We start from the raw sequence: 10,807 nt of genomic DNA, 5'->3' as shown, positions 1-10,807 counted from the left end.
GTGGTTATAGTATATGAGGGAGGACAGTGTGGTGGTTATAGTATATGAGGAAGGACAGTGTGGTGGTTATAGTATATGGAGGAGGACAGTGCGGTGGTTATAGCATATGAATGAGGACAGTGTGGTGGTTATAGTATATGAGGGAGGACAGTGTGGTGGTTATAGTATATGAGGGAGGACAGTGTGGTGGTTATAGTATATGAGGGAGGACAGTGTGGTGGTTATAGTATATGAATGAGGACAGTGTGGTGGTTATAGTATATGAGGGAGGACAGTGTGGTGGTTATAGTATATGAGGGAGGACAGTGTGGTGGTTATAGTATATGAGGGAGGACAGTGTGGTGGTTATAGTATATGAGGGAGGACAGTGTGGTGGTTATAGTATATGAGGGAGGACAGTGTGGTGGTTATAGTATATGAGGGAGGACAGTGTGGTGGTTGTAGTATATGAGGGAGGACAGTGTGGTGGTTATAGTATATGAGGGAGGACATATACTATAAATATTTCAGATCACAAAAGAAATTTAAATATTAGACAGAGATATCACAACTAAACACAAAATGCAGTTTTTAAATTAAGGTTTTTATTATTAAGGGAAAAATAAATCTAAACCTACAGGGCCCTGTGTGAAAAAGTGATTGCCCCCCCCCCCCCCAAAAAAAAAACATAAATTAACTGTCTTTGGGAAGCTGAGTTCAGTTTCCCTAGCCACACACAGGCCTGATTACTGCCACACCGGTTCCCAATCAAGAAATCACTTAAATAGGACCTGCTTGCCACAGTGAAGTAGACCAAAAGATCCTCAAAAGCTAGACATCTTGCTGCGATCCAAAGAAACTCAGGAAAAAATTAGAAAGAAAGTAATTTAGATATATCAGTCTGGAAAAGGTTATATAGCCATTCCTAAAGCTTTGGGACTCCAGCGAACCACAATGAGGGCCATTTTCCACTAATGGTGAAAGCATGGCACAGTGGTGAACCTTCCCAGGAGTGGACAGCCGACCAAAATTACCCCAAGAGCGCAGCGACAACTCATCCAAGAGGTCACAAAAGATCCCACAACAACATCCAAACAACTGCAGGCCTCACTTGCCAGAGTTAAGGTCAGTGTTCATGACTCCACCATAAGAAAGAGACTGAGCAAAAATGTCATGCATGGCAGCGTTCCAAGACGAAAACCACTGCTCAGCAAAAAGAACATAAAGATTCGTCTCAGTTTTGCCAGAAAACATCTTGATGATCACCAAGACTTTTGAGAGAATACTCTGTGGACTGATGAGACAAAAGTTTAACTTTTTGTAAGGTGTATTTCCCATTATATCTGGCGTAGAAGTAACACAGCATTTTAGAAAAGGAACATCATACCAACAGTAAAATATGGTGGTGGTAGTGTGATGGTCTGGGGCTGTTTTGCTGCTTCAAGACCTGGAAGACTTGCTGTTGTAAATGGAACTATTAATTCTGTCTACCAAAAAATCCTGAAGGAAAATGTCCGGCCATCTGTTCGTGACCTCAAGCTGAAGCGCACTTGGGTTATGCAGCAGGACAATGATCCAAAACACACCAGCAAGTCCACCTCTGAATGACTAGGCCACTCTAAAGTCTTAATTTTGTTTTTCTTAAGCCAAAGTCCTTACCTTAATCCAATTGAGATGCTGTGGCATGACCTTAAAAAGGTTGTTCAAGCTAAGAAACCCCTCAATGTGGCTGAATTACAACAATTTTGCAAAAATGAGTGGCCAAAATTCCTCCAGAGCGTTGTAAAGGACTCAATGCCAGTTATCGGAAACGCTTGATTGCAGTTTTTGATGCTAAGGATGGCCCAACCAGTTATTAAGTTTAGGGCTCAATCACTTTTTCACACAGGGCCATTTTTCCCTTAATAACGAAGATCTTCATTTAAATCTGCATTTTGTGTTTACTTATGTTATCTTTGTCTAATATTCTTTATGTTCTGTTGATGGTTCTGGTGCTGCATTCATGTATTGATTTTGGTTCTGGTGCTGTATTCATGTACTAATGTTGGTTCTGGTGTTGTATTCATGCACTCATGATGGTTTTGGTGTTGTTTTCATGTAGTGATGATGATTCTGCTGATGTACCCATTTTCTAATGATGGTTCTCATGCAGTATTTATGTACTGATGTTGGTACTATTCCTGTATTCATGTACTGATGATCCTCCTGGTGTTGTATTCATGTACTGATGATGGTTCTGATGCTGTAGTCATGAACTGATTCTGTGTTCATGTATAATGGTGGAAAAATCATTTTTGCAGAAAAAGTTGGACGTTCAGCTACAATATCACAAAATGGACTGGGGGTGGACTGGAATACATTTGGAACACATTCAAAAATTCACAAATGGTGAATCAAGGTGAAAACATTTAGAACCCTTAAACTACACCATGAAGGCTGAATATATACAGTCATTTATTCATCTGTGAAAAAATATTACATTTGTTACAGAGACAGGAAACAAAGTGACAGGAATAATACATAATAAAACATCTGCACAGCTCAAGGGCTCTGCAGTCTCTTATAGTGCAATGTCTCCATACAAAAGATGAAGGCATCAACATGATGGGGAGGTGGGGGGTACATTTTTGGGTTTCTAGTGATTTTTGGCAGTGACCACATTTTATACTTAAAATATGTTGCAAAATATTAAACATTCTGGAAATTATCCCATTATGATGCATCGGAATACCCCTTAGGCTAAGTGCCCATGATGCAGAAATGCTGCAGATTTTTTCCGCATCTCCCTGGCAGGAAAAACGCATACGGATTTTACATGCGTTTTTCCTGCCAGGTAGAAGCGTTTGTCAAGCATTTTTGCATGCATTTCTGCATGCGGGTTATCAAGCGCTTTTCCAATCAATTTTAGCATCACTTGGAAAAGTGCTTGACAACTTGGAAACGCTATATAAATCCATGCAACCAGCATGGATTTATATATGTGACCAAGTTTATAGTTAAAAAAAGAATAAAAATGGTAAAAAATAAAATAAAAAAAAACATTATACTTACCTTCTGATGGCCTGCAGTCTTTTCTCCGCTGCGTCCGGTCTCTTGTATGGGTCGCGGTGGTGTGAAAGGACCTTTCATGACGTCATTTAGTCATGTGACAGGTCACATTGAATCGCTTAATATCCGCATGTGCACATGTAGTCATGCGGATATTATGCGATTCAATGCAAGTCAATGGCGGCAATTACGCTGCGTGTCCGCAAAATTAATGGACATGCTGCGTATTTTTCCGCAATGATAATCCGCAGTGGAAATTTCCGTAGCATGTGCACAGCACATGCGGATTATCATTGGGGACCATGGGGCACGTATTACCAAGCGTTTTCGCTGTGGAAATTCCGCGGCAAAAACGCTTGAAAAACGCATAGTGGGCACACAGCCTTATATTACGTATTTGTACATTTAAGTGCCCTGAATTGGTGGGAATTTTTTTTTTTTTTCGTTTTTCCAGACAAGTATATAAAAGTATATAAATATGTTATTGAAAAAATATATAAAATGTAGAAAGAGAGTCTTTGGGAAGACAATCAATTAGACTGATTTATGTTGTGCCATCTCTGCTTAGTGTTGCGAAATTCCAAATTCCAGTGACTTGCTAGAAACAAGTGCCTGACTATTAAAATTTCTGAAATATCGGATGTCAAGTCATAGAAAAACTGCTGGTTGTCACTTTTCTGAATACCACGTCCTTCCCAACAGCTAATTCCGAGAAGAACCCCATTTTATAACATTGATTCTGAATTTAAAATCACCAGCTAGTGGACAAATGTCATGCCTTAATGGTCAAACCCTTTAAAGAGGTCACTAGTATAAATATATGTATATTTTTTTCACCTGGTGTAAATTTAGCTTTTTACCAAGTGGGTGTGGTCTTGATAACCATACCCTCTTGGCTACACATATTTGTATATCACTGTCCAAGTACGGACTGTATGCTGGTCTCCTGATCTGAACTGCCGAGGCTGTCAAGTTGGGGTCAAAAGACCTGCGGCTGGTGTGTGCTCGGACCATGATACATGGATGTGTTACACTAATGATTTTATCAGCTGGAAGCACCCAGACAACTGGTTTTCTAATGGTGGATGTTACTTCCCATCTGATACATAATCCATTGTGCAACTTTTGGCATTTTTACCCCAGTCGAGGCCAACGTTTTGAAAAGTGGGTAAAACTTTACCGAGATGGGGCGCCACCAAAGTAAATTATAAAAGAGTTGTGATCCAGTTCCTGACTTCAGTCCTTAGCACATGGCATCTGAACTATGCGCTAAATTCATTTTCTGGAGCACGCCTGTTGCCAGAGTTGATGACTCAGGGACCAAATCTTTTCAGAGAAAATCTATATAAGCTGTTTTATTCAATAAATTCCCTGCTTTTTCTAAGTTTAAGAGTCCAGTGGGCGGTCCTACTTAATGATTAAAGGCTATCAATCACTGAATAGAACCACCCACTGGACTCCTAAGCACAAAAACAGCAGGGATTTAAGTGGAGACACAACTTATACTGAATATTTTCCCACAAAGCTACATAGCAATCTGTTCAGCTCTTCCGGTTCTACAACATGTTGACCTTGTATAGCACATGACAGGTTTCCCATAAAATCCAATGAGCGGATTTCATGCAGAGTTACAGGGTAGGACTAACTCCCTTTTAGTAATTAAGTAATGTATGAGGTCTAGAAATTGGCTGTGCTTATGGGGCAAACCAGGTACTTAACCACGGTGCGCATACTTTTGATTAATTTTTTATGTAGCCAAAAAAATGGCTCCTGTTAACGCTAGAATGGGCCTAAAATGTAAAAATAAAAATGTAATCGATTACTGGATATAAGATTACAAGAGTGGCACCGTGAAAGAATAACATTTCCAACATAGTATTAATCTGCCATCAGTCTGACCAACAATAATACATTTTTATTACAAAGAAACTGGTCCTTAAAGGGCAAAATATGGAAAGATGTTTGCCCTTTTTGGAAAATCAATCCCATCGTTGCAAGTGTATAATACCTAATGAAGTCATGTAGTGCTTACTGAAAATGGCGAGAAAATCTTATAATCTTTTTTCAGGTTAACTGATGACAAGTGTCCATTTCATTGGTTTCGATAAATATAATATTCACATAAATGATCGTTTTATTAAGTCCTCCATGATTTGCTTTCTCCTATAATACTTGTATCCTATAAAAAGGAACAATTCCCCAGCACAGAGCCCGTATAAATGCCCTAATTCCTCAGAAATAGAGGGTGCGAATGAGTTTGATAAAGTAACTCCAGGAGTTCTAAGTGGGTGGTTCAAATACATGTTCACCTATGCCCCTCCCTTATGTGATCCTTCAGAGCCAATCAGAAGGAACAAGCCCTCCCCTATGTGAACCTCCAGAGCCAATCAGAAAGAACAAGCCCTCCCTTATGGGAATCTACAGAACCAATCAGTAAAAAGAGGTGGAGCCACATGACTTTGCAGGAAGTAGGCTGCTTATAAGGAGTCAGAGCGCGGAGCTGACTTTTTCTGGCCCCTGATTGGCACTTTAAATGTCAAGTTATTGCAAGTATTCATGGTTAATATTTCAAAAAGAAGTCACATTCCCCTTTAAGATCTCTTTTTTTTCCATGTCTTCTTTCCTTCCTCACTCGGTCATTATTCTTTCATCCTGACAAACTAGAAGGAACCTGCATATGGTGAAGGTTAAAAATGTATCTAAATTGGAATAGTATGAAATTTAAAATAAATAAAAGTGTGTATTTTTTACGACTTTATGATAGCCATGAAAAGTTCAAAACCTTGAACGACTCATATAGTGCTATATAAATGCTGGGGCTACAGGTGGTGGCATAGCAAAATTCGCTCTATGCCACTGCTATATCGTGACATAATGGAGACTCCTTGGGTATAACGACAAGCAAGTCACAAAAAAAACAACTGGTTATGACTATTTTCAACTTAATTGTCGCGGTACCGTAGTGGTCACAGTGCAACCCACACTCACCTGCTTTATGCTGTGATGTAGCAGCGGCACATCTTTGGCCCTGTGACCAGTATTGTGGTCAAAGTCGCTATTTAGCTCCAGCCTAAATCTCAATTATTGTATAATGAAATGTACAACAGCTACAATTCCTCACCAATTTCAAGATCTCTGCATGCTGTCAGTAATTTGATACAGTTTTATGAACATCTAGATGCAGAGTACTTTCCTGACATGGTCCTGTGTACACAGCTGCTAGGATTGTTGCAATGTTTCTGCTACAAGGTAAATACAAAGGCTCCGTTTCATCATTTGCAGGATTTTTTAATTCACTTTTCCTAATTTATTTTGTTGTATTCATTGACTTTTTTGAGCAAAGTTGTCCATAATTCAAGAATCTGGCTCATTAAAAAATGCTCTTTATTTTTGTCTTTTACCATTTTTGCACCTTTTAACACAAAAAGTCACAGAATCTTAACATAAAATGTTGCACACTAGTCTTCAACTGCACAAAAAAATATAAATATGCCAAAAAACTTTACTCCAATCAGTGACTGGAGTGAGATGTGCCAAAAAAATGCGACATTTTAAAAAAGCAAGTTTCATGAATCTGTCTAGAAACATCTGGATAGGGAAAGTTGTCTAAGAAAAATTAAAAAAAAAGATTTAAAAAGAGAAAGATGAAACAAAATGTATAAGGCACAAATACTAAAGCTACTGATAAAGAACAAAATTACTCCCAGAAACAACAATGAAGAATCCGAGCCAAACTTTTTTTTTTTCCCACTGGCAGCAAGCAGAGATCTTGACAATGGTAAGGAATGGAAACACAAAGTATATTGTGAAGTTGGAGAACTTTTCATTATACAATGAATAATGAAGCACTCCTCCCATCATATATATATATATATATATATATATATATTGCAATAATATTATATAGCACTGTGTGCTTATAATTGCTCATTTTGCCTTTCTACCCAGATAAATCTTCTCTTTTCTCTGCTCTATGTAGAAACAGGAAGTCTCTTGTCCCAGCATTTAGTCATCCCCCTCTTCAACTCCTGACCCAGCTGCTCCTCTCCTCCCCATGACAGGGACTTTTGCAGTTAATTATGTCTCAGAAAGAGAAAATTGACCTCCTGTTTCTACATAGAGCTTAGAAGGATTCAGCTAGTCAGATTTTAATCATGTGATGTCATAGACCTAATGGAAAAGAGAAGAATTAGCTGGGTAGAAAGGCAAAATGACCAATTGTAAGTACACAGTGCTATATAATATGATGACTGCAATATATTAAGAGGATAAAAATTTTTATGGGAGGAAGAGGAGTTCTTCTTTAAGGTCACACAGGATAACGGACGAGCACCTTTGCATCGCTCTATCTCACTGCGTTTCCTGCTAATTTACATAATTAAATACAGGCACAAAAAAAAATAATTGAGGCTTAAATTACAACAGCACTGGGGAAACAAAATGGTTATTAGCTTGTGAAATCACATCACTATGGACACCGAGGTTGTAATTACCAGGTGACATTTCAGGCAGCATTTAATCCTAATTCCGGGAGGAATTTTCCAAATCCATATAAAGATGCCATTAAGAAAATTGGTTGAAAAAAAAAAAAATAGAATTAAGGCGAGTAAAACGGTTTTCTATAAAACGAGGAAGCCAAGTGCAATGGAAAATGTCTACAATAATACGCTTTGAAATCCTTTGGCAACGTGCCAATCCCTGTGTGATAAATTTGGCACTGATATTTGGAAATGTTACATTTAAATAATTGAAATCTTTAGTAAACAGCTGCTGTTTCTTTAAATCCCCAAATCCAAGATGGCCACCGCATGACGTAAACATGGAGGCCACTGGTGTATATGGCTTTTTATCCCGTCTCATTCATCCACAGGGAGCTCAGGAATAGGAAAAGTCGGAAACCAGCCGTCGTTCTTTCTCGAGGCACAGCGACATTCATACTCGTGGATTGGCGCTGTCCTGCCCTCAGTTTTAATGCCTTTCGTTGGGGGAGAACCTTCCTGTTTGGTGGAAAGGTATCTTGGAACGGAAAGTTTTGCCCGAGGTGATGAGGTCTCCATAACCTTGTGTGTGAGAGAAGGCGTATCCAGACCGGCGGGAGCTGGTGCGGCGTATCTGGGCTTTGCGAGGAGGTGGAGCTGGGCGCTTTTTCGCCTCTCTGATTTTCTTTTGAATCTGGAGGTTAAAGAAACCATTGTTATACATTTCTAGAAGAAACAAAAAACATACAGTTGAAACCAGAAGTTTCCATACACTATATAAAAAGACACATATGCATGTTTTTCTCAATATCTGACATGAAATCAGAATAAACCTTTCCCGTTTTAGATCAATTAGGATTAATTTTTAATATTTGCCAAATGCCAGAATAATGAGAGAGAGAGGGAGAATATTTAAGGCATTTTTATTACTTACTGCAAAGTCAAAAGTTTACATGCACTAATATTAATATACCTTTAAACAATTCTGGACTGCCCATAGGATGATGTCATGTGTTTGGAAGCTTCTGATAGTTTTTTTGGCAACATCTGGGTTAATTAGAGACAAACCCGTGGATGTATTTTAATGCACACCTGAAACACACTGCTTCTTTGCATAGCATCATGGGAAAGTCTAATGAAATCAGCCAAGATATCAGGAAGAGAATTGTGGACTTGCAGAAGTCTGGCTCATCCTTGGATACAATTTCAAGATATCTGAAGGTGCCTCGTTCATCTGTACAAACAATTATACACAAGTACAAACAAGATGGGAATGTCCAGCCATCATACCGCTCAGGAAGGAGACGGGTTCTGTGTCCCAGAGATTAACATGCTTTGGTCCACATATCGACCCAAGAACAAAAGCAAAAGACCTTGTGAAGATGATGGCGGAAGCTGGTAAGATTGTGTCAATATCCACAGTGAAACGAGTACAGTATCAACATGGGCTGAAATGCTACTCTGTCAGGAAAAAGCCATTACTCCAAAAGAAACATAAAAAAGCCAGGCTAATGTTTGCAAATGACACAGGAACAAAGACCTTAATTTTTGGAGCCATGTCCTGTGGACTGATGAAACTAAAATTGAACTTTTTGGGCATAATGACCATTGTTACATTTGGAGGAAACAGGGAGAAGCTTGGAAGCCTAAGAACCATCCCAACTGTGAAACACGGGGGTGGCAGCATCATGTTGTGGGGTTGTTTTGCTGCAGGAGGGACTGGTGCACTTCACAAAATAGATGGCATCATGAGAAAAGAAGATTATGTGGCAATACTGAAACAACATCTCAAGACATCAGCCAGGAAGTTAAAGCTTGGGCAGAAATGGGTCTTCCAAATGGACAATAACCCGAAGCATATTGCCAAAATGGTAACAAAGTGGCTTAAGGATAACAAAGTCAATGTTTTGGAGTTGTCATCACAAAGCCCTGATTTCAATCCTATTGAAAATTTATGGGCAAAGCTGAAAAGGCTGCGAGCAAGACGACCCACAAACCTGGATCAGTTACACCAGTTTTGTCAGGAGGAATGAGCCCAAATTCCGACTAACGATTGTGAGAAGCTTGTGGAAGGATGTCCAAAACGTTTGACCCAAGTCATTCAGTTTAAGGGCAATGGTACCAAATACTAATGAAATGTATGTAAACTTTTGACTTTGCAGAAAGTAATAAAAATTCCTTAAAACATTCTCTCTCTCTCATTATTCTGGCATTTGGCAAATATTAAAAATTATGGTAATCCTAACTGACCTAAAACAGGAAAGGTTTATTCTGATTTTATGTCAGATATTGAGAAAAACATGCATGTGTGTCTTTTTATATAGTGGATGGAAACTTCTGGTTTCAACTGTACATCTCCCATCCCAACCCTCACCCATGGGTCAGAAAAGAATATCTAACTATCTTCAAGATCATCATTTGCTGTCAGTGAATGAAGCATTCATTGTTTACATTTAATGTAATGTGTCCACCAAGTGGTGTGGGTTGCCCCTTTCACGGATAGAACTCAACCACTATAGTCTTTGGGGCTGTACACATGTCCATGTTTTTCTGCGGTCCAAGCGATCTGAACCAAAACTTGATAGAGACATGTCCAACTTTGATCAGAGTCACAAATTAAACTCACCAATGCAAGTCTATAGGTCTGTGAAAAAAAAAAAATTGGACAGAGCTAAGATGCCATTAGTGTGCCACTCGTATAAAGTCCAATTTTCATGTTTTTTGGTAGGAGGAACTAGAAAGCTTCTTTTTTTTTTGGCATGGGAGAAAAATCACTGACGTCTAAATGAGACCTTATTCTTCTGCTGACCTAGGTCTTCTCACACAATAGGCTTTTGGCTTGTAAGAAGGTGTGACCAGCGACCTAATCTAAGTATCAATCACAGCAAAAATCTATCCTGTGCTTACAACTCCAAAAAGGCTTGTCGTCCTCTGGATGTAAGTAAAAATATTTCCAAGCAGTGACCTTGAAAATGGTGAGAAATTGAAATCCAATATGTCCAGATAATCAGGATGCATTTTGAAGTTGAGACACTTGACAATTTTTTTCCTGCTTATAATCTATTACCAGGTTTAGTGACGTCTGTCGTTGGTGGTCTATGGTGTCACACCGTGCCCCATACAGTGTAAGATCAATAGATGAGCATTTCTGATCATTTTGCACTATTGCGTCCGGAGGATGCCGGATTATCAGAATCTTACAGTAATTTACTTTTAGAACAAGCTTTATATTTTTGCAGGTAACGGTATGAGTCTGAAAAGTCATTCAACAGTCAGAAATCCCAGCCACACTATAGGTTTTC

At 38.9% G+C, this 10,807-nt stretch overlaps 1 protein-coding gene across 5 annotated transcripts in view; it reads right to left on the bottom strand.

Moving 5' to 3' along the window:
- Positions 1-2,409: 2,409 nt before the first annotated feature.
- LOC141269164 (phospholipid-transporting ATPase ID-like) overlaps positions 2,410-10,807 on the bottom strand; it is a 231,312-nt gene continuing 222,914 nt past the window's right edge. For all 5 annotated transcript variants that reach the window (XM_073680385.1, XM_073680386.1, XM_073680384.1 and 2 more), the window contains one exon: positions 2,410-8,199. In XM_073680385.1, the coding sequence (XP_073536486.1) occupies positions 7,996-8,199 (204 nt within the window). In that variant the 3' untranslated portion in view covers positions 2,410-7,995. The remainder of the gene's footprint in view (positions 8,200-10,807) is intronic.

The sequence above is a fragment of the Phyllobates terribilis genome, unplaced genomic scaffold (genome assembly GCF_046119375.1).
Source record: "Phyllobates terribilis strain yellow unplaced genomic scaffold, ASM4611937v1 Scaffold_1__5_contigs__length_1240528914, whole genome shotgun sequence".
Classification (NCBI taxonomy): Eukaryota; Metazoa; Chordata; class Amphibia; order Anura; family Dendrobatidae; genus Phyllobates; species Phyllobates terribilis.
The sequence above is the reverse complement of the archived record's forward strand: the minus strand, read 5'-3'. Positions and strand labels throughout refer to the sequence as shown.